Source organism: Marmota flaviventris, chromosome 2 (assembly GCF_047511675.1).
Source record: "Marmota flaviventris isolate mMarFla1 chromosome 2, mMarFla1.hap1, whole genome shotgun sequence".
Lineage (NCBI taxonomy): Eukaryota > Metazoa > Chordata > Mammalia > Rodentia > Sciuridae > Marmota > Marmota flaviventris.
In genome coordinates, this window is record NC_092499.1 from 92,646,626 (window position 1) to 92,673,245 (window position 26,620).

Below are 26,620 nucleotides of genomic sequence, written 5' to 3' on the forward strand. Positions count from 1 at the left end.
TTGTGTCCATCTACAACTAAAAAAAAGTATTTTAAAAAAGTACTTTGATGGTTTAAATAAGAAAAGGAGGACTGGGATACACAAGCAAATTCTGTGCTTCTTCATAAAAAGATGTAAACAATGTTTTAAAAAATATAAATGAGTTCTAAAATTCAGCTCCCAAAATAACATGGGAAACTGCCCGACCATAAAGGATGTACCACACAGTACACCCCAAAAACTGAACTGTAGAGTAGAAAATATTCTGCCACCCTCAGAGAGCTAGCCTAGAAACATTTCCTCAATTGATCTTCCTGTTGAATTGACACCAGAGTACCTATGAGATTTACTTCCATTTAGTATTCTCAGTGCTCCAGAAACACGAATTGTTCACTCTGGGACTAGAAATCAGCTTTTTATAAAGATACTGTATAACACAGAAGTGAGCGTAAAGCCAAAATATTTTCACTGACCACAGAGAACCTTGAGCTAGAATAAATATTTTGTGACATACAAATGCCTTTCTAAGAGTTCTGTTAATAAGCAAGATATGAGAATTTAGCCTCAAAAGCCAATTTAGAAGCAAAGAAACATTTCCCCAAAAAAAAAAAACCTACACTAGTGAAATGAGAATGCATTACTGGATAGTAGACAATACTATCTTGATTGTAGAGCACTTTTGTTTTCATCTGACAATGGGCAGAACCTTTATTTCCTACCTCTATTCTTGGAACTGTATTAGAAGGTACATAAGATGTACTATAGGCTGAAGGCAAAGCCTTTCTCAAACAATCCAGAAATCACACCACACATAGCATTCTTCATAGCAGTCTCTTCTCATAGGCCAGAGGGAAAAGGCAGTAGGATTTCTGTGGACCCAAGCTGCATTGGGAATGTTGAGCAGTCACAAGGAGTCCTCAGCAAAGGCACAGCTATCTCAGATGTTCAGGCCTAGAGAACAGCCTGGCTCAGCAGATCTTTAGGACCAGGTGTCTCGAGGCCTTCTTTGGGGTCAGGGACCACAATTCGAGCTAGTCATGGAGCCAGGCCAGGGGGTGCTCCTGGGGGATGATAGCCACACTCACTAAGGTCCAGGGTGTCCCAGCTGAGCAGTACCCTTACTGCAGGCACATTGGGATATACTGTAAGGGGGTCTAGGCCCATGTCAGGTGAAGTTGGGATCCAGCTGTCCTCAGAATGCAGGAAACACAGTTTGGTGAACTGGCACAGGCCTGGAACCCTCTGTTTGACAATCTCAGTACAGCTGACAGCCTTCCCTATAGCCCAGCCAGAACCTGAGAACACTACATGCCATGCACTGCCCCCCTCCAATCGACCCAGTGCCAGTCCCAGCAGGTTTCGGATTTTGCTGCCATCTTGGACCCATATCTCCAGGGTGTCAGGAGATAGCTGGGGCATTAGAGAAGGTACTGGGAGTTCTACAGAGTAAGCTTTCCAGTAGTGCTCCACCCAGCTTGCTGTGGCATCTGTAAATCTCACTGCCCTTGGATCTCACCTCTGCAGCCCCAGGGGGACTCACAGTGGATCCTTGCAGCACAGCCAAGATGGCATGTCTAAAGAACTTTTTTTTTTTGTCCAACAATGCTGGGGATCAAACTTGGAGCCTTTTGCATGCTGGACAAGTGCTCTACCACTGAGTTAAACCCCAAGCCCAAACACATTTAACTTGATTATAAATGAGAAATGGAAATACACAGCATCTAAAAGCTAAAAATTGTACCCAGCATGACCATGAAAGCCCCCAAGAGCTCTCTCAGTGTCAAATACACTAAGCATTCAATAATTTTTTAATCTTTTGTCCTCTGCAGCCACTTCCTACTTCCTTTCCACCAGGAACTAAGCAAAAAGACTGAATCATAGATGTTACAATTATCATTCAATACTTTTTTTGCGGGGGACCAGTATTGGGAATTGAACCCAAAAGTGCTCTACCACTAAGCTGTAGGATTATCCTCAGCCCTTTTTAGTTTTTGAGATAGGGTCTCACTAAGTTGCCTCAGCTGCTAAAATTATAGGCGTATGTCACTGAGACCATTCAATATCATTTTCTAAGAGTCATGGGTAGAATCTGAGAGTTACCTGGGCCCAGAGGAGGACTTTGTGGTTCAAGGACCCCAAAGGATCCTAGACTACAACTCCTCTTTTCAAGGGTACCAGGAGCTAAATGTTTCCCATGAACTAACTTAAAAACCTCACCCACCACTTAAAGCATTAGATCCATTTATCATAATCAACCAACATTTGTATACTTACATAACTCATAAACATGCCATTATTATTCTTAAGACTTTCCATTTATTTCTTCCAAATAAAATCCTTCTAGAAGCAATCCACAGAACATCCAAACCTTCTAAACTGGGAGAAGATTGAGGAAGCCCATGATGCTCCCTTTCAGTGGCAGGCTTAAGGAAAGCTGGTGGTTGAAACCTGGCCAGAGACCCACTATCACAGAGTTATTATTGAATTGTCCTGATAAAGTATTCTGGAGAGAGAAAACTCTTATTCTCCTCAGTTTGCTAAGATTTAAAATAAAAATTTCTCGGGGAGAGTCCCAGGGGGATCATATATAAATTGCAGTAGTCTTTTTCTCTGTTTTTGCTAACTACTGATTTCTGCTTGACAACCCTATCTATAAAGGCCTCCTGCAAGCATTTGTCCTGAGGTCCTAATGCTCCAGGCCATCAGGTAGCTGGCAGATAGCAAAGCAGCACAGAACTGAGTGCACCAGCTACCCACTCTAGGCCAAAACAAGAATGGGAAATAATCATCTGTTATAAAACCATCAACTTAGTGTGCCCATTACCTCCGTAAAATCCAACTTCTCTTTAAAAATCACTGTTTCAAGTAATGTTTTATTTTTCACTATTACAGAACAGTGTTTCATAAATGTGCTCACACCAATAAAACTGTCAGGGATTAATTTCTGGCGTCAATAAAGGAGTTTAGGGGGAAAAGAGTTTCAGTTCTTAGAATAAGGGTTGACAAGAAATAGTAAATGGAAACTTAAGTGAAACATATATTTCAAAACAGAAAATATGAGAGGAAATCCATTTCAGTGCAAAACTCCAACTCTACGGAACTCAACAGTAAAAGGTCGCTATTCAGAGTCTGGAATATGTTAGCATATACTCACAGTTACAATTCTGATTGCCCACTAGCAGTCCAATTACGTTTAATAAGCAGCAGGGACACATGGTTACCAAGGATAATTCTGCCAAACTGAATGAGAAAGTTCAAGATTTAAAACATGCAATTTAGTGAGCATATTTAGCCACTGATAAAATATAATGGGCCCCTTGTCTTTCATTTTAATCATCTTTATTAGAAGAAAAACACACCAAACTAAAGGAGTTTTCCATATGGAAGCAGCAACTTAAAATTGGAAGCTCTATGACTATGCAGAAAGTTAATACATTATGGCTTTGCATGGTGAGAATAGAATCAAAATTTCACTTTGAAGTAAACTTAAGTTGAAAGCATTATGTCTTTCAACAGGAATTTTAAAAAACAGGTGTTAAGCCAAGCATGGGGGTGCATGCCTGCAACCCCAGTGACTCAGGAGGCTGAGGGAGAAGGACCACAAGTTCAAAGCTAGCCTCAGCAGCTTTACCAAGTCCCTAAGCAACTTAGCAAGATCGTGTCTCAAAATAAAAAGGACTCGGGGTGTTGCTCAGTGGTTAATCATCTCTGGGTTCAATTCCTGGTACCAAAAAAATAATAATAATAAGTTCAGACCAGTAGCAGGCAAAGAGGCAGGCAGTCATTATTGTTGCACCTCCCCTCAACGTTGCAAACCCCTTCTCTTCTTCAGTGGAAAATGAAGCCAAAGTGACTTCCAATAGAATAGGATTAAGAGCCCAGAAATAAATAAATAAGGCCAAATGATTCCTGAAAGGGGTGCCAAGATCATTCAATGGAGATACAACAGTTTCTTCATCATGAGTCTCTTCATCACGATGCTAGGAAAACTGGATATCAACCTACAAAGGAATGAATATGAACCCTTACCAAATACCATATTAATGAATTGACTCAAAGTGAATCAAAGACATAAATGTAAAAACTAAATGATAAAATTTTTAGAAGAACCTGGCATGGTGGCACACACCTGTAATCCTAGCAGCTCTGAAGGCTTAGACAGGAGGATCGCAAATTCAAAGCCAGCCTCAACAGCCTAGCAAGATCCTAAGTAATTTAGGGATATCCTATCACTAAATAAATAAATAAAAGAGCTAGAGATGTGGCTCAGTGTGGTTAAGCTCCCTTGAGTTCAATCCCCAGTATCCCCAAAAAATTGGAAAAAAAAAAGTTTTAGAAGAAAATATAAGCAAAAACTTCAGGACACAGAATTTAGCAATAATGTCTTGGACATGACACCAAAGGCTTAGGCAACAGAACAAAAAAATTGGCAATTTGTACTTCATGAATTCTTTTTTTTTTTTTTTTTTAGTTGTAGATGAACACAATGTCTCCATATTTTATTTATTTATTTTTATCTGGTGCTAAGAATCAAACCCAGTGCCTCACATGTGCTAGGCAAGCACTTTGCCACTAAGCTTACAACCCCAGCCCGCTATATAACATTTTAAAACTTGTACATCAAAAGATGATAGCAACAGAGCAAAAGAGCAACCCTAAGGGTGGGAGGAGATATTTGTAAATCAAATTTCTAAGATGGATTAATATTCAGGATATACAGAGAACTAAAACTCATCAAAAAAGCAAACAACAAAAAAGACTTGAATCAAAATTTCTCTAAAGATAAACAAATTGTCAATAAGCACATGAAAAAACGTTCAACATCACTAATCATTAAGGAAATGCAAATAAAAAATACAATGAGACATTATTTCACACCCATTAAAATGGCTACTACCAAGAAAAGAGAAAATAATTGTTGGTGAGGATGTGGGGAAACTGGAGCCCTTGTACACTGTTGGTGGGAATGTCAATGATACACAGATGGTACAGCCACTATGGAAAACAATTTGGCAGTTCTTCAAAAACTTAAAAATAAAATGCTATATGATGCCTCCAAGGATCTCAAAGAAATATTTGCACATTCACGTTCATAGCACCATTTATTCACAGTAATTAAAACAAGGAAGCAACCCAATTTCTTTTAAGGGACGAATGAATAGGCAAAATGAGGTATACACTACAATGGGAGATTGTTCAGCTGTGAAAAGGAAGAAAATTCTGACATATGCTATAACATAGATGAACCTTGCTCAGTGTCTTCTATATCTGGTCAGTCACAAAAAGGTAAATATTGCATGATCCCACTTACCATTCAGAGTTGTCAAAATCAGAGACAAGAGAGTAGAATGGTGGTTACCAGGGGCCAGAAAAACAGGGAAATGAGGAGTTATTGTTCAGTGAGCATATGGTTTCAGTTTTATAAAATGAAAAGATATGGAGATGAATGGTGTTAATGGTTACACAGCATTGAATGTATTTAACATGACAATTGTAAACTTAAAATGGTGAAGAGCATAAATTCTGTAATATGTACTTTTAAAAAATATTATTAAAAACTGGAAAGTGTAAAAAATACAATAAAATAATGGCGATTGGGGAAAACAAGTTGCTAGTTTTCCCCAATCACCATGTTAATTTCCTTATCTACTTACATGTTTGGTTACTTGGAAAAACCAAAGCTTTTTCTTTGGGATTTATATGTTTTTAATACTACTCAATGATATAAAACCATTATTTAGACTTATAGTCAGTATACACTTATAAGATGCTTCTAGTAAAAACTGCTTGATATATATTGCTAATTAAGTTTTAGTAAACTGGTTTTGCTGCAAAATAGGCAGCAAAAAACACACACACACACACACACTTTATGGATAAAGCCTTTATTGAAACCACTTTATAATGTCTTCTATATCTGGTCAGTCACAAAGGACCTCATACTATAAGATTTTATTTATCTGAAATATCCAGAATTGACAAATCTATACACATAAAATTAGATTGGGAGGTGGTAATGAAAGAAAAGAATTAGGTAATAATGGCTAAAGGATACAAGGTCTCATTTTGATATAATGAAAATGTTCTAACTTGATTGTGGTGATGGATGCACAAATCTGTGACTATACAACAGCCATTCCAATCAAATTGTACCCTTTAATGGGTGAATTGTATGGTCTATGAATTATTTTTCAAAACAGTTAATTCAGAAAGGAAAATTGGTACTTATACAAGTACTTCACTAAAAAAAATTAATACCAAAAATAAGATAACATCATACATCCACCAAAATGGCTATAATTGAAAAGCTAGATAATAACATGTTGGTGAGGGTGTAGTATAGCATATATATACACTGTTGATAAGAATAACTTGTACAGCTGCTTTGGAAAGCAATTTAGAAGTATCTATTAAAGTTGAATATAAGTATACTGTTGACCTAACAACTTCATTCAGATAGATAGATAGATAGATAGATAGATAGATAGATAGATAGATAAATACACACATCATATATGGACACTAAAACACATGTGTAAGAACATCTATATTAGCATCATTTGTAGTAACAGTAAACTGAAAGCACCCCTCAAAAGTCCATTAAAAACAACAATGCAGCCAGGTACGGTGGCTCCCATCTGTAATCCCAGTGACTTGGGAGGCTGAGGCAGGAGGATCACACATCCAAGACCAGCCTCAGCAACTTAGCAACGTCCTAAGGAATTTAGTGAGACTCTGTCTCAAAATAAAAAATAAAAAAGGCTGGGGATGTGGCTAAGTGGTTAAGCACCCCTGAGTTCAATCCTCAGTACCAAAAAAAGAGAAAAACAATGCAGTTAGAATTATGGTATATTTGCTGGGGTTGTGGCTCAATGGTAGAGAGCTTGCCTAGCACATTTGAGGCACTGGTTTTGATTTTCAGCACTGTATAAAAATGAATAAAAAATAAATAAAGGTATTGCGTCCATCTACAACTACAAATATTTTTATAAAAAAGAATTATGGTATGTTTGCACAATGGAATACCACGCAGTAATTAAAATGAACTATATACAACAATATAGATAAATTGGACCAATATTACATTGAGAAAAAAAGACACACAAGAATATATACTAAAATAATGCAAAATAGGTAAAAGTATTCTGTGGACATCAATAATTGAGATAGTGATTTCCTTTGGTAGAAGAAAAACAGTAGTGCAATGGGAGAGGGCCACCATGAGGGAAGTTTAAGGGGTGCTGGTAATATTTTTTTTTTGACCTGGGTATTGATACATGAGAGTGTCTATTTCATGAAAACCCACCTATTTTTATATTTATTATTGGGGATTTTCATTATATGTATTACACTTGACTTTAAAAGTTTACATTCAAAATATGAGGGGAAAAGAAAGAAATGGTGCACAGTAGCACAGTCTTTGACTATGCCAAGACAGTTTGATTTGTCATTTACCCAAACTACTAATTACCAGTTACACTAAACATATATTACCATTTCAATAAGTGCCAGTGTATTATGAATCCTGTCATTTTGGTCCAACATATATTTGTGATATTTTATTTATTATATATTAAATATTTATACCACTCTTAGTTGTTCCCCTGCTAGTTAATAATCTGCACATGACCCAAGCATGCAAAAAGTCAGACCCTTCATTGTAAAATTAATAATCACAGCACTTGGTTTAAAAGAAAAATGGTAAGTAAACTAACATTAAAGAATTTATAATTGTCAGAGCTGTCTATTTTAAGAACATCAGATTATCACAAACCTGAAGCTCATGTTCTTTCCTTTGTTAGAAAAAAAAAACCTTTCTTCAATAGGCTTATGTGGTAACAAAAGACTCCCAACAAAATAAATGAATAGATCTGATGCCAACCTACTATGAGGATCAGACGATGCCAGTGTGGTTCCTGAGTAAAAAAAATGGTGGGTATGTAGAACTATAAAAACATTGTTTTTATTTTTTAATGTTTCTGTGTTGCATTTAAGAATCAAATCTATAATTAAAGCATTTATTTGCAATTTTTTATTCTTTTTGTCCTTAACAAAATGTTTTATTTGTAGATTAAGACCCAGTTCTAGGGGCTGGGGTTATTGCTCAGCGGTAGAGTGCTCGCCTCACATGTGCAAGGACCTGGGTTCAATCCTCAGCATCACATATAAATAAACAGTTATTGTGTTCAACTACAACTACAAAATTAAATATTAAAAAAAGACCCAATTCTAAAAAGAAAAAAGCCAAAGAATCAAATTCTATCATTTACTGTAATAGTTATCTCCTTTGTCAACATTTTCTTTTAATCTAAGCACTAATTATATATTTCTACCTGTATTTTCTTTAATGAATTTGACACTTTAAAATGTTTTGTAGTAAGTTTAGGAAACCCTAACCTAGAATTAGCCACTCAATTTCAAAATATCACAAAACTACATCCATGACCGCCACATTCTATACACACACACACACACACACACACACACACGCACAAATTTAATCTTGCCCAAAACATATCATCACTTGAGTAACCTTTGGCTAGGTACAATAAGGAGTATAATAAAATATACATGGGAGTGTCTAGAATAGGGAAGTTCTCCAAAGGAAAAAGAGCTAATGGTCATAATGAAGAGCACAGAGCTACAAAGAAACCACGTAGGCAAAGATCAAAGCTTTAAGGGTATTGCTTTGTCTCAAGAGACATAAGTCAGTCAACTATGCCCAATTGTGAAAATTAAAACATAAAACAGAACATACAGAATTTTTTTTTAAACTGTAGAGGTCATGAAAGAGTGTGCTTTAAAAAGTAAAGTTCAGGGGCTGGGGTTGTGGCTCAGAGGCAGAGCACTTGCCTCGCACATGTGAGGCACTGGGTTTGATTCTCAGCACCACATAAAAATAAATAAACAAAGGCATCATGTCCATCTGTAACTACAAAAAAATGTTTTAAAACGTTCAGGTTTTTGTAATAGCTTTTAGCAGTCTAAATTTCCCTTAAAACATATAAGCCCAAAGTTTGAGGTTTCCATATTTGACTCTTATGAGATTCCAGGAACATAAACACAATCTATGAAAATTGAGGAGACCCAAATAGAGTTGGTGCTGCTTCTGAACATACATCTCATCTCTAACTTACCATTTGGAAGTAGAAAAAGGACTTTGATATACATTTTTACTTATATCACTCTATGTTGTCACTGTGATAAACACTGAGAATACATCTTTTAAAGTGCCCCTTCTAAATACAGAAGAAACCAGTAACAGTACCGTATTGCCTCTGACAGGGCAAGCTCAGAAATTAGAGGTCAGGAATAGGACAGAGATCAATTTTTCATTTTATATAACTTTGCTCTGTTATTAAAAATGAGTTGAGCTTATCAAATAAAGTCACGATGATTATAGCGTCAATGTCATTTATACATATAATATTTACATAGATTATTTTTTATGAGAACTAAAATCCAGACCCCCTCCAAACATGTTTAATTCCTAGATTTCTGGGTAAAAAGTCTTCTTTCTTGGGCTAGATCTGTAGCTCAGTGGCAGAGCACTTGCCTAGCTCTTGTGAAGCCTTGGGTTCAATCCTCAGCATCACATAAAAATAAATAAAACTAATAAAGGCATTGTGCCCATCTACAATTAAAAAAAAATTAATTTTTTAAAAAAGTCTTCTTTGTTCTTCATCTGCCCCTATTCTTAACCTCTAAAAACCATAGTTCATGTCAAAAAACACATAAAGAACCCAAAGTAGCTCTAGTTCACATTTTTTCTCTAGTGGCCAAATGTTTAAGAATCATCAATCAGCATCCATGCAAGAGTTATTCTATATTTATGATCTATTTATGAGTTTCTCTCACAGCAGGAGCTGGGCCTTCAGAATTACTCTTTTTAAAATGACTGCTGATCGTTTAATTATATGACAACCTTAACAGACATCTGAATTATTAGCACCACTGGTAGTATCCTGGTGGCACATGCTTTCTTTTGTTCTTTTTTCTTTTTTCTTTTTTTTTGGCACATGCCTTCTTAAAAAACATTTTCCTCTGAAATTATACATAATTTTACACAAATAAATCAACAAAATTATAGATGTTTTGTTCGGAAAATATGGAAAGTTCCCCAATTAAATACTTTTGCCAAGCAGGCAAGGAAAAAAAAAAAAAAGACCCTTGTTGAACAACCTTCTATTGAGTTTTTAAATGACATGTTTTGGGAAAACAAAACAACATTCTGTTACATCAATGTACAATGTAGCCCTAAATCACCAGAGGACAAACTAAGCTAGAATCTTAGAGGCAGGTATTATTATTAAATGGCAGTCAGCTTCTTTTCTACCAATGTTTTTAAGTTAGTTTTTTTAAATCTAAAAAAATAGTGATGTCTTTAAAAATCCTAAGGAAGTAAATCCTATTACTAAGATACTACTTTGTCCAGTGCATTGAAACAGAAATTTCTAAATGTTCTGTGTAAAAAAAAAAAAAAACCATCACTAATTCATTTATAACATAAGTTATAAATCCACAATACTAATAGCTCTAGAATAAGCAAATGTACAATCCAATTTCAATTTCAATTATTTTCACTTCTTTTCTTCACTAGACTCCAAATAGGAAAGAAAATGAAAGAGTACAGTTCAGAAGTTGAAAGAAAAAGAAAATTTCGGATCTTCAATCAGATCTGCATGACTTGGGTTATGCTGATTGTGGATTTCTGATTTCAAACCTTTAAAAGAAGAAACCTCAAGGACCCTTCAAATTATGTTCCAGCCATATGCCTGATTAGACAATTGAATCATTTTACTGAACTACATTTTCCCCCTTGATTCAGATCCTCTCATGCTGCCACAAATATATTTGTTCAGTGTAAACGGAGTGATAAAGATTGACCTTTCTAGCTGAGCAGCTAGCTGAACTGGATTTCAAATAGTATGCTTAGGATTTTACTTTACTTGTTTTAAGGAAAAAAGGAAGTAAAATAGAAGTTCATGGATGATAGGTCCACATATCTAATTTTTATTCTAGGAATTTTTGAGCCTATCCCACTCCTGACAAATTCAGTACCTCACACCAGGATAAAGAATAGCCAGCAGTGAAACACTGGACTACTATTGTGAGAAATGAGAGGTTCCAAAACAGACTTAGTAGCAGTTCTGTTTTTAAGAATTGTTCCCATCTAGGGCTGGGGTTGTGGCTCAGTGGTAGAGTGCTCGCCTAGCACATGCGAGACATTGGGTTCCACCCTCAGTACCACATAAAAATAAATAAACAAAATAAAGGTATTAAATAAATAAATTAATTAATTAATTAAAGGTATTGTGTACAACTACAGTTAAAAAAAAAAAAAAAAGAATGTTCCCATCTATTTTCCTGTTCTTGAAAAGAGAGAGGAAAAAGAAACAAACAAACAGAAGGGAGGAGGGGAACTGCCATGTCCTTAAGTCCTGCTAATACTTTGACTCATTCTAAAATGCTTTCTCATTGATGTTTTATCCAATACCATTAAAATAACAAGATTTCCATTTCCTTCTTTCTTTAGTATCTCATAACCTGACAAAGCAGTCTAGGAAACTAATTCTTCTGGCTATTTAAGAACACATATAATTCCAGTATTTCAAAACATTTTTCCTCTCCCTAATCCTTGTCCCTTTCCCCCAATTACTGTACACTCCTGACCCAACCTATCACTCACTAAAATTATGATCATGAGTGATTATGTGTAACTGCCTGAGAAATTACATACTCAAAGCAGCCTGCAAAAAACAAATTTCCATGAATATCTAATGGGAAGAGGAAAGAGCCTATATTTATGAAATTTCTTTAGACCTGCTGCCTGATTTTCATTCAATGATAGCAAGTGAGCAAGTGCTAATTTACATAGCTGATAGGAAGCTGAGTCCAATCATTTATTCACAGCAGGCACAGAGCTAGAAGCTAAGGATGCAGAGATAAAAGATGTAGTCACTGCCTTCATTCAAAGACCTCAAAGTCCCAAAAAAAAGAGAGCTACAATCACAATACCTTGATCAAGTGTCACAACAGCAGTATGCCCAGAGTGACATGGGAGGAGGAGGAAGAAGAAGAAAAAGATGATGATGAAGATGATAATGATGATAATGATGATGATGATTTGGGAAAAGCTTCTCAGGTGAGGTGGCAGGTGGCATTAGAATCAAATCTGAATAGCACCTTAGGAGGATCAGGGACATAAGCAGAGAGATGGGGCTTTCTGTTCAGAGGAAGCAGCATGTAAGAAAATAGAGATGTTCTGTTTGGGGTGATGCAAATATTCTGGAAATAGAGAGGTGTGGGTATACAATATTGTGAATGTGCTTAAGGTCACTGAATTGTATAATGAAAATGGTAAGCTTTATATTACATAGATATCTTACATATACGTATCCACATTCACACACAAACATAGATGTCTATAAGCAGAAACATAAGATATCTGTGAAGAAGACTGAGTGGCAGGAGAAAGCATTGAGGTGCATCAGGGCTAGACTATAATGAGCTTTTTTTTTTTTTTTTTTTTTGTATTCCCTACTGAAGAAGGGTGGAGGCTAACCAAAGACAGAAAAGACTAGAAGGTCCAGGAATGATTAGGAGGGTATTTCTGACTTCTGATGAGAAATGACGGTCTGAATTTTGAGAGGCAATGGAGTAAAAAAGAATGAACAGATTGGGCTGGGACTGTGACTCAGTGGAAGAGCTCTTGACTAGCATGTATGAAGCACTGGGTTCGATCGGCACCACATAAAAATGAACAAATAAAATAAAGGCATTGTGTCTATCTACCACTCAAAAAAAAAAAATGAACAGATTTCCAAGAAAGAAGAAAGATGGGGACTTGGAGCCTCAGCAAGAAGGATGAGGCAAATGACAGGGTGCCACTCACCCAGAGACCAGAAGCAGGATAGACTGGAAGTCAGTGACTTCTGCTTGGACCTGCCTACTTTAAATCCTTGTGGATAAAGGATGAAGACCAGCAGCTTGGAAGAGTTGCTTGATTTCTTAAGTGGGCCTATGGACTTTGTGCTGTCTCAGGGCCCAGGCAACAAAGAGCAGCCCAGATATGAGGAGGATTTTTTTTTTTTTTTTTAACACACCTTTGAACAGAATCCAGCACCTATCTATCATTCTGAAAATTAGGGACTTTGACAGACTCTGAATGTAGCTTCTCTGGCAAGGACCTACGGTTTTTCAATAGTAGTGAGTCCCTTGGAGGGCAGTATTAATCAACAAGGATAAGCCAAAGATTAATACACAGATGGCACTTTATGATGGCCACTGCTGACATTTAGGTCTCACAGAAAGAACTGGGGAAATTTTACAGGATGGAACAGAATCTGGAAAGGAGAGGCGGGCAGCATAAGTTGTTATCACTTGGAGAAGATAAATGGAATCTCTTTTATTCTCCCAGACTACAAAAGCCTACAGCTTGCCAGTTAATAAACATTTCAACAAAAGTTATATAATCATGTTATTCATACTGTTTGTAGTCTGCTCCTTTACATTTAACAATATGATGGCACTTTCTGTGCCATAACACTCTTCTATAATTTTATGTTCAAAGCTCAACAGTATCTAATTATAGCCAGGTGTGGTAATGCACACCTGAAATCCCAGCCACTTGGGAGAAGGATCTTAACAACTTACGAAGATACTGTCTAAAAAAAAAAAAAAAAAATTTAAGGGGTTGGGAATGTAGCTCAGTGGTAGCATGCATAAAGCCCTGAGTTCAATCCCCAGTATTATTTTAAAAAAAAAAATACACACACACATGTGTGTGTGTAATTGTATATCATAATTTATTCAATCAATCACCTATTGTTAGATATTTAGAATTGGAGTTTTTCAAGCTAATTTTAAGCATTAAGCCCATAATCACCAAGTAATTAACATTTTTATGATGACATCTAGGGATATTGAAGTATTTTATTTCAAGTTTCTGTGTATAAATTTGCCTTTGCGGGCTGGAGTTGTAGCTCAATGGAACAGCATTTGCCTAGCACATATGAAGCACTGGGTTCGATCCTCAACACCACATAAAAATAAATAAAGACATTGTGTCCATACACAACTAAAAAATTTTTTTTTAATTTGCCTTTAAATTTTTGTCTTAAACAAACAAACAAACAAACAGGGCCTGGGGTTGTGGCTCAGTGGTAGAGCCCTTGCCTAGCATGTATGAAGCAACTGGGTTTGATTCTCAGCACTACATATAAATAAATGAATAAAATGAAGGTACATCAACAACTAACGAAAATATTTAAAATAAAAAAAAAAAAACTTTTTAACTCTACAGATTCAGCTAAAGAATCAGAGCAACTTAGTGACATACACCTTTAATCCCAGCTATTCAAGAAGCCAAGGCAAAAGGATTGCAATTTCAAAGCCAGCCTCAGCAACTTAGTGAGACCCTGACTCAAAATAAAAAATAAAATCTGCTGGGGATTTAGCTCGGTGGTAGAGTAGCACTGGGTTCAATCCCCAGTACTGGCAGCAGCAGGTGGGGGGGATCATAGCAACTTACTAGCCCCAATTTTTTTTTTAATTTTTTTTTTGGTTCTTTTTAGTTATATGTATTTTGACATATCACACATACATGGATTATAACTTCCCATTCGTGTGGTTGTGTATTCATATATAAACATAGGGAAGTTATGTCAGATTTCATCTACTGTCTTTCCATTCCCATCCCATTCCCTTCACCCGATTTAATCCAGTGAAGCTCCAATCCCTGCCCACCCCCCCACCCCCAGCCTATTGTGAGTCATCATCTGCATATCAGAGAGAACATTCAGCCTTTGGTTTTTTTGGGATTGACTAGTACCAATTTTATAAGAAGAAAGTAAATCATTCACTTGTTGGGGGTATATTAATTTAATCAAGCCAAGCATACCAAATATATGATAGAAGAGGCAGGTAATTCACTCAATGGCACTCTGGTGAACAAAAGATTAAATGCATCTCCAATAAGTAAACCGTGTACTTTCTGTCAGCAGAATCAAGTATATTTTAGATCCCATGGATGCTTATTGGTCTCTCCTTGAGTTAGCAATAACTATAGTCAGAGAAGACTCTACCTGTGCTCATGCTTTCCCTTCTACCCATAAAATCCCTCAACTCTCCCAATTTTGTGCATAACCAGCTTCTTATCATTCAAGAAGGTTCAACTATGACTTCTCCAGAAAGCCTTCCCTGACCACGATCATCCTGAGCCAATATGTCCTGCTCATATCTCTTGAGTATCCTGCAGTTTATTAAAATGGTAATTTGATATTCACTCACCAATTAATAAGCCTCTTTAAGTCAGCCTTACGTTTTACTGCAAAACCCTCAAGGGCTAGTGCATTGCTCTATTAAAGGATTGCTGAAAAGGAATGCCTGTGATTCAAAAAGTGCCGCAAAATTTCATCTACTTAACAATACTCTTCTCTGCTAGTAATATTTTTCCAATGAGAACAACAGAACAGCATGTATAACTATAAAGGTTATATATACTTTTCTAATAAAATAAAGTACAACAATAACTTAACATCTGATGTGTAATCGTTGATGTGATGCATGGTAATTAAACAAATAACTGATATAAATTGCTACAAATAACTGTACAAATTACTACCATTGGTAATTCCAAGGAATGAAGTGGGATGACATATGACAACCAACTTCTTCCATCAGAGATGGGACTGTTTCAAGATGTTTCAAGATCCAAATAGCCCTTTACTCTATAGTATTTTCCCCTCCTCCCACAAACTCTTCACCAAAGTTATTTTCACAGGAAATAGGGCTCAGATGACAGATTCCTTTCTCTACTTCTGTATTGAACTGTCTGTCACATTTGTGAGCCTTATGTTCTGCCATACTTTCCTGGGATTTTTAAGTATATACACTCTTTAAGAATTAGAAGAACCTCCAACTTCTCTCTTTTGTTTCCCTTCTCCTAATGCCTATAAAAATAAAAAGTAGTTACAAAAGGCCAAGTGGTACGAATTAAGAAAAGCTTGTCTTGCCTCCAAATCTCTCCCCTAGATTACCAGGCATTCCACCATTTACACATTCATCTGAATTAACAAATAAGCACTCCTTCTTCTCCTGCCACTGAAAAAGCAAACACACTATGTAACATAGGTCTAGTGGTGGTATGAAACAAGCTCATGTTCAGTCATACTGAGGGGATAAAGGGGAGGAATGAGGGTGGAGTTCTGCTGAATTAGAAACTACTATAATGGGGTAGCAAGAAAGCTCTGGCTATGAGATCACAGGGGAGCCAACAGAGCAGGAAGCAAACGGTAAAGCCCAAAGACTGACTTTGAATCTCAACCTAAAACCACCCAGGCATCATCCCCTCCTTGCCTTTCCCTCTGAAAGCCAACCTCTGCCCCTATTAGCAACCATGTAAAGAAATCATGTAAGTCCGTTGGTCTCAACTGTTGCATACTAATTTACTTCTCAAACAATACCTTGAACTATATGCAGGTGTCTCATCTTGAAAATGGGGAGAAGTAGATGACTACCCAGGAGCACAATAACACTATTTCATTAGTCTAAGAGATGCACTTCAAATATAAGTCTAAAGTTCCTTCCTCCATGTCATGATTGAGGTATTTCAAATTAAAATTAAATGCTGGACCACAAATGTTCACAGGAATTATTCATAGAATAGCCCAAAATGAAAACAATCCAACGCCCATAAGAAAATGATGAGTGCATAAACAAATGTGGTATATCCATACAATGGAATATCATTTAACAATAAAAAGAAATGGAGTACATCAATGTGAATGCAGTTAATGTCACAATTGTACACGTAAAAAATGTTAAAAAAAACTTTGTCCTATTTTGCCACATTAAAAGAAAAAAAAGAATGAAGTACTGATCAATGGTGCAACATGGGTGAATGCCATGCTAGTGAAAGAAGCCATAAATACAAGACCATATACTGCACTATTTCATTTATATGAAATATACACAACAGGCAAATTCATAGAAAGAGAAAGTAATCGGTGGTTGCTAGGAGCTGGAGGTAGAAGAGAACAGGGAATGACTGCTAATGGGTAGAGGGTTTCTTTTTGAGGTGGCAAAATATTCTAAAAATACAGCGATAATGGCTGTACAACAATGAATGTTCTAAAAAAACCACTCAATTATATACTTTAAAAGGGTAAATTATATGGTAAGTAAATTACAACTCAGAGCTGGAAATATAGCTCAATGGTAGAGTACTTGCCTAGCATGCTTGAGGCCCTGGGTTCAATCCCCAGTACAGGGTAAACAAACAATACACACGCACACACACACACACACACACACACACACACACATACACACAGACTTCTCATTAAAGCTTTTATTTTTAAAAAGGTAAAAGCAAGTAAACAATGTGCCATTGATACCTGAAATATTTAATAAATCCTTCAAAATGTCAGGATCAAGAAAGGACCTCAGGGGGCTGGGGATGTGGCTCAAGCGGTAGCGCGCTCGCCTGGCATGCGTGCGGCCCGGGTTCGATCCTCAGCACCACATACAAACAAAGATGTTGTGTCCGCCAAATACTAAAAAATAAATATTAAAATTCTCTCTCTCTCTACCTCTATCTCTCTCACTCTCTCTTTAAAAAAAAAAAAACTAAATAAAAAGAAAGGACCTCAGCAAAGATGCAATTAACCTATTTGCATATGAAAAAACATCAAGAAGGTACAAACCACAAATCTGACTACCATCATGAAGCTAATAAATACATCACTTAGAAAAGAAACAAGATTACAGGAATTTTTTGTAATGATTATGTGCAGAAGCAAAACTCCCTTTGGTTTAAAAGAAGCAGAGAAATGTGTGATAGTTAAGAGTTCAGATGTGAAAAAAAGACTGACCTAGGATCTAAACAGTGTCCCTACTGCTAGCTCTGTGATTTTGAGAAAGTGACTTAACCTGATTGAGATTTAATTTCTTCATCCAACACATAGGAGGTTATTTTCACTCACATAGCCAAATTAATATTTTGCTTTCAACTTTTTCAGCTTTTGTGATTAGAAATTTCTCCACAATTATCAAATAAATATTTTTATAAATATTTTTAATATTTTAACTTCTATATTTTTCTAGTATCTTTTCACACTTTTCATTCATTTTCACATTTTATACTTCTCTTTTCTATTTAATTTTTTAACTGCTACACAGAAAATAAAAAAAAATTTATGGGGTACATGTGATGTTTTGATACATGCATACATCGTACAATGTTTAAATCAGGTTAAATGTATCTATCTCCTCAAACATACATCATTTCTTTATAGTAAAATTTTCAAAATCCTTTCTCCTAGCTTTTTGAAATGTATAGTGCACTATCGTTATCTGTAATCACTCTCCTGTGCAATAGTGCACCAGAACTGATTGCTCCTAACTATAACTCGGAATCCATTGATCAACTTTTCCCCATTCCCTTTATCTGCCTTTCCATTTACATTACTTTGCTTAATACTCTTCTTTTTTTCTGCTAGCTTTCTTTTATTACAGTTTGCCAATTTTGGATTGCTGTTATTTCCTCTAAAGTCATGTTTTTTCCTGCCTCTAGGCTAGAAAGTTAATGTTCTGATTGTCTTAAAATTCCTATGTTCCCACTATCTCCCCATTTTTAGAGCTTGTATTACGCTTGATTTTCTCAAGATTGTAAGAAAATGTTAAACATGTCCATAGCACTTCTTGATTACATTCAAAGTGTCCATTTCCTCAGTAGACTGAACTCCTCAAGGGCTGGAAATAGGCCTGTCAGCCTTCTTTGCTATAGTCCTGTACACAACTGCTGCCTAGAACAGAGTGGTTAGCAACTTGGTCAATACCCTGTGAATGATTGAGTGAATCAATAATGATTGTGGTCATGATGCGCTTCTTTGGTTTTAACAGATTCATTATATTGTTTCTTTTGATCACTTCAGATCAAATTTCCCTTCCACTTATATCAATTTGATAACTACACTGGAGTTCTATTAATTATTCATCATCCTCATATGACTACCAAAAGCAGCGCTGCTGAGAATCTGGCTTCAGCATATATGGATATTGTACCATTTGATAGTCAGATTGCTAACTAAGCTTGCATGAAGCAAACCGCCCAAGTATTCATTCGTCAGCAGATCTGAAAGGGAAGGAAGTGAGCAGCTAGAGAATAACTTCTGCAGGGTCTCCAGTAAGGGTAAAAAGCTGCTGTGTCTCTCTCCTCTCTGCTGTGCTAAGGTTTTTAACAAGGCCACTTCTTTTGCTGCCTGCAGAGAGTATGCTGCTGATTAGAGGCCCTGAATGTTGCCTAGTCAAGTGCCTCCACTTCATTCTGTATGAGCCAAATTAAATGTTGATAGACATCATCATCTGCTTTTAACCCCACATTCTCTGTCTCTGCCTTTCTTCTAGCAAGGAGAAGTCTTTCAAACCTGAATTCCATTGTATGATACCTATTCTTAGCATCCACACCAGCTCTTAGGAAAGCAAGACCAACAACAGAGACAAACTAATGAGAGGCTTCTATCTTCCAGTCCCCACCTGTTCTTTGCAGCTTCTCACTCCTCCCTGTCTTTGCCTTTCAGAGGAAGTCTATCTCCCATCATGATTTTCTTGGTTTCCCTGACCTCCTTGCTTTCTAGTGCATATGGTCATCTCAGCAGATGCCAAGGCAAGCCCAGCATTTTTCTCATTTGACTTTTTGATATCACAATCTATTTATGCATTTCCCAATGATAACCTAGCCTAAATTCCTCCCACTTGATCATGGTACACTCTTTTAATGTAGTGTATGTTTGTTTGTTTTTTTAAGGCACATTTTTTGGATTAGAAAAAAATTCCAACTTTTATGGATTCATTTAACAGCATTTACTGATTATATGACATGTTTAAAACTCACATTATTGGTCATTTTTGCAGATTCAAAACTATTCTTCAAATTAAAATCAGCATATCAATGAGAGATCACATATGAAGCTGAACTGTGACATACTCATATGAATGATACCACACAATCAGAAAACTGCAGAATGCTAACCTATTCACTGGTAAGATAAGAACCACAGAAAGTAAATGTTAAAACACTGCTCATGGAGCTGGGGTTGTGGCTTAGTGGTAGAGCACTCGCCTAGCACGTGCGAGGCATGGGAGGCCCTGGGTTTGATCCTCAGCACCACATAAAAATAAATAAATAAAATAAAAGTATTTGTGTCAACTACAACTAAAAAAAATGCTTATTAAAAAAAAAAAAACAAAAACACACTGCTTATGTTTTCATGGATACATAGGTATAATAGACTTATTTTTCTGCCTAACATACAAATTGCTTCTATGCTTTGTGAGTCTTAGGAGGAGACACTACAGAAACAGAAAACAACAGATATTCACTTTCCCAGCCTCCCTTGCAGTTAGAATCAAATATATGGCCTGGACTTGGCCAATCGGACACTTCTACCCTGAACTTTCACTATAAAACTGTGACAGTAAAGAAGCAGGGACCAAAGAGGATCTATTCCAGAGGCAGCAAAGACAGAAGTAGCAGCACTGAGGCACTGGTGCCCAGCTTTCAGTGCCCTGTGCAAACTGCAGCACCACAGTTCAGAGGTCGAGGCTTCAGAGTCCTCTGTGAACTGGCCCTGCAGTGTTATTCTGGGTCCTAGGTGCTACCTACCCTCCCCTTGTTGTCCATTTTCCACACCTGCTTCTATGTCCTTTCTATAAATTTTTCTAAGCTGTACAATGTCCTTTCAATAAAGTTCCTTTCTGGGGCTGGGGATGTGGCTCAAGTGGTAGCGCACTTGCATGGCATGCGTGCGGCCCGGGTTCGATCCTCATGCACCACATACAAACAAAGATGTTGTGTCCGCCGATACTTGAAAAATAAATATTAAAAATAAATAAATAAATAAAGTTCCTTTCTGTTAAAATCAAAGTCAGTTTTGTTACTTGCAAGAACTTGGATACAGTGGGCTACTAGCTAGCAGATAATAAATGACAGATTAATCCAATTCCAGCAAACTAATATTTGTTGAGGACCCACTTAGGATACCTAATTGGGAGGCAGGTAGATTTAATGAGGTACAACTCTCAAAAAAAGTAAACTACACACCTTTAAAATAGTAATCCCTCAGTATTTGTAGGGGTTGGTTCCAGGAAATCAAACTCTGTAGATGCTCAAGTCCCTTATAAGAAATGGCACAGTATTTGCATATAACCTATGCATACCCTCCCATATACATTAAGTCACCTCTAGATTATTTACACTATCTAATACAATGTAAATACCATGTAAACAGTTGTTATACTGTATTGTTTAGGAAATGACAAGGGGGAAGGGAGCCTGAAACATGCTTAGTATAATGAAATTTTCTTTTCTATTATTTTATCCACAGCTGATTGAATCTGTGAATGCAGAACCCATGGATATGGAGAGCAACCCATAATGTATTTTAACAAAAGTTACAGTCATTTAACTACCACCACAATCAAGACACAGAACATTCCCATCATCTAAATAAGCTGCCTTATATAATTGCCTTCTGGAATCAATTCCTTCTCTACATCTGTAGACCCTTGCAATCACATCAGTATGTGATTTCTGTCCCTATATTTTGACATTCTTTCCAGAATGTCACAGAAATTATATAATATGGAACATTTTATGCTTGACCTTTACACATAGCAAAACAGATTTGAGATTCATTCACATTGTTGCACGTATCACTAGCTTGCTCCTGTTGGGTGATGAATAGGATTCCATTTTATGGATGTACCACAATTTGTTTTTCCTTTTACCAGTTGGGAGATATTTGGGTTTTCTCCTACAATAAGCTTTCAAAATACAGAATTTATCAAAACAAGTTAACATCTGAGAGCTTAAACAGTTCAACTCTTGGGATCACATAGAAGAAATAGGTATTCTCTTTAAAACAAAACATTTTCTTCTGTTTTTAAAAAGCAATATATGCTCAGATATACACGTGTGTGTGTATATGTGTGAGTGTATATATGTACATACAGTAATATTTATTTTTTGTTCAAGTATACCCTTTTGCACACTTGTAAAAATAAAGATAACAGGGGCTGGGATTGTGGCTCAGAGGTAGAGCGCTTGCCTAGCATGTGTGAGGTACTGGATTTGATTCTCAGCACCACATAAAAATAAATGAATAAAATAAAAGTCCATACATCTAAAAAATAAAAAATAAAGATACATTATTGGTCCCTCCCAATGTCACAAGAAAATTATAAGAAAAATTTTCAGAGAAAATTTTGGGGAAATATATGTTGTTTCTCCTTTGCTTAATAGTATCATTATAGCACAATGAAATAAAAAAGCAGAATGCTATTTCAGTGATACTTTCTCTCTTAAGTCAACTAGGTTCCTAACCCAACAGCAATTCCAAGGCTGTGGACAGCTTTTATTTTGCAATACAGGAGAAAAACATTTGCCAAACCTATTTTCATGATTCTCAAGCTTTATAAACAATATGGTTGAAGACTACTAAAGTCTATTCAATCTCTGAGTACTAAAAGAGACATAAGTAACATACATGTTTCAATATGTAGAAGAAATACTGGTTGAAAAAAATCATAACATTATTTTGAAAGATAGAATCCTAACCCTAATTCCACTAACACAGTTTGATCATAAAGACTGACAGTAGAACCTTTACTTCCCTCCATTCACACTGAAAGTAAGCATTCCTGCCAATTCTGAGATTCTGAAATCTCTTTGTTTACTGCTTTGTAGCCACTTTTCAAGTATATTCCCAAGTGCATGGATTACAGTCAAAGGCGTTGATATTAGCTACGATTTAAAATAATAAAGTTAAAATTCCCAGGCAACCAGTGTACATACTATACACATGCCTAGTCAAGTCAATTCAGTCCATTTATTGTTACTATCAGTGAAATAAAACCTTTCTGGATTATTGTACACTGTAAAGATATTGTGCAATATGCATAAAATGGGGGGAGCTGGATAATATAACATACAGTAAACCTTGGAAATTAAATCATGAACTTAGTCAAACCACACTTATTGATTGGGGCTGGAGATGTTCCTATTATGTTACAGTTCTACGGTAAAATTGTATATTTGGAAAAGATTAACTGTTATTTAACAAAGGCTACCTTGCCCTTTAACAATATAAAATAATTTAAAGAATTGAAACCCATCCTCCACCTGCAAGCTCAGTATTCTTTATGCAGTCTCAAACAGTTCCCTCTCATTTTAAAGAAAGGACTTAAGGAATTAAAAAAAAAAAAGGTAGAAGCTGGGTGCAGCGGCACATACCTATAATAACAGTGACCCAGAGGCTAAAGCTGGAAGATCACAAGCTCAAGGCCAGTCTCAGCAACTTAGCAAGATCCTATCTCAAAATAAAATAAAAAAGAGCTGGGGATATGGCTCAGTGGTAAAGTGCTCCTGGTTTAAATCACTAGTATCACATACACACACACACACACACACACACACACACACACACACGTCCCATAATGGCAACAACAGTAGTAACATTAATCAAAGAATTATTCAGCTAATGGGAATGAAATTTCAACCTTCCTGCAACCTGGGCTACCCACTTCCATAGTAATCCTGGAAATAAACTAAGATATTTTCAATAACTGGCATAGTTGAGGAGAAACAAATGGATGAAATTCTATTTGTACCTACAGTTATAAACACACAGCTGAGATTTCCTGACTTTAAATCTTAACATTTTACCACATTACCATCTGCCCATCAAAATGAAATGCAATGCTCACTTTAATCTAAAGCCAAAATCAATTAATCAAGGTAGAGAGTGAGTTGAAGACAAAAGGTAAATTAGAATACCCACTAATTTAAAAACAGAAATTCTGAACACTGCCCAAAAGCTGAAGTACCATGACCAAAGTAGAGATGGTTTAATTAAAGATACAACAGGGCTTGGGATGTAGCTCAGTGTAGAACACTCACTTAGCATGCATGAGGCCCTGAGTTTAATCCCAGGTCCCAAAAAGAAACAAGAAGCAAAACTAGAGGGGCAAAAAGACCTTCTTTTTATGTTTATAAATCCCTTTTGATAAAGAATCTGAAAAGATTTAAATTATATCTGGTACAGTTTAAGAGTAGCTAATAGAGTTGATATTATTTCCCTGAGACTTCCTGGAAGATGACAGAAAAAATATAAAAATAAAATTAAAATCCTATACAATCCCAACACCCAGAGATAATCACCATTAAATCTGGAGGTGGATCCTGGGGATTAAACCCAGGACTTCACACATTAGGCAAGTGCTCTACCACTGAGCTACATCCCCAGCCCTCTTATTTTTTTATTTTGAGACAGGTCTCCCTAAGATGTAAGACAGGTCTCACAAGTTCAAGACCCTCCTACTTCAGCCTCCAATGTTGCTGGGACTACAGAGTTGTGCCTCCATGCCTGGCACCATAAAAATGTTTATGTACTACCTTCCATAATTGGCTGAATAATTGCTCTCAAAGATCTGAATCTAATCTCTAGAACCTGAAAATGTATATGAAAAAAAAAAAGGTCTTTCTGTGCAGCTGTGATCTTTTCTTCTTCTTCTTCTTCTTCTTCTTCTTCTTCTTCTTCTTCTTCTTCTTTTTTAGTTGTAAATGGATACAATACCTTTATTTTGTTTATTTATTTTTATGTGGTGCTGAGGATCGAACCCAAAGCCTCACACATGGGAGGCAAGTGCTCCACCGCTAAGCCACAACCCCAGCCCCTTAAGGACCTTGAAATGGGGACATTATCCTGATTTATCCAAGTGGGGCCTAAGCACAGTCACAAATGTCCTTATTAAAAAGAGGCAGAAGGAAATTACAGAGAAGACAACAAAGCGTTGTGACTGAGATTGGAGCGATGCAGCCAAAGAATTCTGGCAAGACAAGGAATGCTGGCAGCTAGAGAGAGGCGGAAGAGGCAAGGAAGGGTTCTCCCTGGCGAGGGCACTACCTTGCTGACACCTCGATTTTGGCCCAGAGATACTCATTTTGGACTTCCAGACTCCAGAACTATGAAAATAAGAGTCTGTGGGGGTTCTGTTGTTTATTTGTGGCTTACTTTATGCTAGATAAGTGTTCTACCACCGAGCTACAACCCCAGCTCACAAATCTATTATTTTAAGCCACTAAGTCTGTCATAACCTATTAAAGCAGCCACAGGAAATTAATATCCTTGCAATATTTTTAAGAATTATTTTACATAGTTCAGATAATATACACTGAAACTTCTATGAAAGTATCTTTTGAATTAGGTTTTTTGTATACATGTTTATATATTATTCTATCATCAGATATACCATAATTTACTTAACCATTCTATTTTTGATTAAAAAAAATAAAATTTTTCACTATTATAAATAATGAATGGTTTCATATAAAAGAAATTTTCTTGTATTTTTAGTTGTCAATGGACAATTTATTTATTTATTTATTTATTTATTTATTTATTTATTTATTTATACACAGTTCTGAGAATTGAACCCAGGGCCTCACACATGCAAGGCAACCGCTCTACCACTGAGCCACAACCCCAGCCCCAATTTTCTTGTATTTTTAATCAGTTTCTTGGGGTAGAGTCCTTAAAGAGAATTTGCCAATCTTTTCAGAAGCACGGTACCAATTCAAACTTGTACTCAGTACATTCTTACAATAACCAAGAATTTTTTAGTTCTTGCTAATTTAAACAATAAAAACTGGTATCTTTTTGTTTTAACTTATAGGTTTCTGCTTGCTGAAACTAAAATATATTTTTCACATTAATTAGCTAATTGTAATTCCTAATTATGTTAATTGCCAATTTTGTGACATTTTTGCCCACTGAGTTATTGGGTTCTTTTTAAATATTTACATGAGGGCTTATTATTAAGGGTATTAACCATTTATTATGTTGGCTGCAAATTTTTCTTCTAAATTTTTACTTATTTTCTAGCTATTTGCAGTACGAGGGAACTGAACCCAGGAGCCATCTACCATAGAACTATATCCTTCAGCACCACCACCCTTTTTTTTTTGAGACAGGGTCTCCCTAAGTTACCCAGGCTGGCCTCAAACTTGTGATCCTCCTGCCTTAGCCACCCAAGTAGCTAAGATTACAATTGTGCACCACCATACCCAGCTTATTTTATTTTTGATATTTTTAACCTAAGAGATTTTTAATATTTTTTAAAATATTTTTAGTTGTAGTTGAACACAATACCTTTATTTTATTTATTTATTTTTAATAAATAAAATTAATTTTTTTTTATTTTTAAAATTGAGGATTGAATCCAGTGCCTCGCTTATGCTAGGTGAGCGCTCTACTGCTGAGCCACAGCCCCAGCCTCCATTTTTAATTTTTGTGGTATATCTTTTGATATTTTTATCTCATTCATTATTTTTACATTTAGGAAGTATTGCCCATGGATATATTAAACAAATAATTTTATTTTTCTTCTAGTCACTCTCATTCCTGCTTATTTAAAAATTAAAGTTTATCCTCAAAAGTCATCTACTGAGTTTGTTTTTACATAAACAATAATATTTTCAAAAGTCAGTGACTCATTCCCACTAAAGCAAATCATAGGTTTAATATCTTTCAGCATTTTTCAACTCAACTAACTCCTTAACTAGTAACTTTTTTCCAAG

The 26,620-nt window shown here is 36.1% G+C and overlaps 2 protein-coding genes across 4 annotated transcripts in view; both read right to left on the reverse strand.

Moving 5' to 3' along the window:
• The window catches only part of Frmd5 (FERM domain containing 5), a 313,939-nt gene that overhangs the window by 264,764 nt on the left and 22,555 nt on the right, over positions 1–26,620 (reverse strand). The gene's annotated exons all lie outside the window — the stretch shown is intronic.
• Positions 1,015–1,398, reverse strand: LOC114084812 (ribonuclease P protein subunit p25-like protein). The gene has a single exon (XM_027925857.1). The coding sequence runs from the start codon at positions 1,396–1,398 to the stop codon at positions 1,015–1,017; it is 384 nt and encodes a 127-aa protein (XP_027781658.1).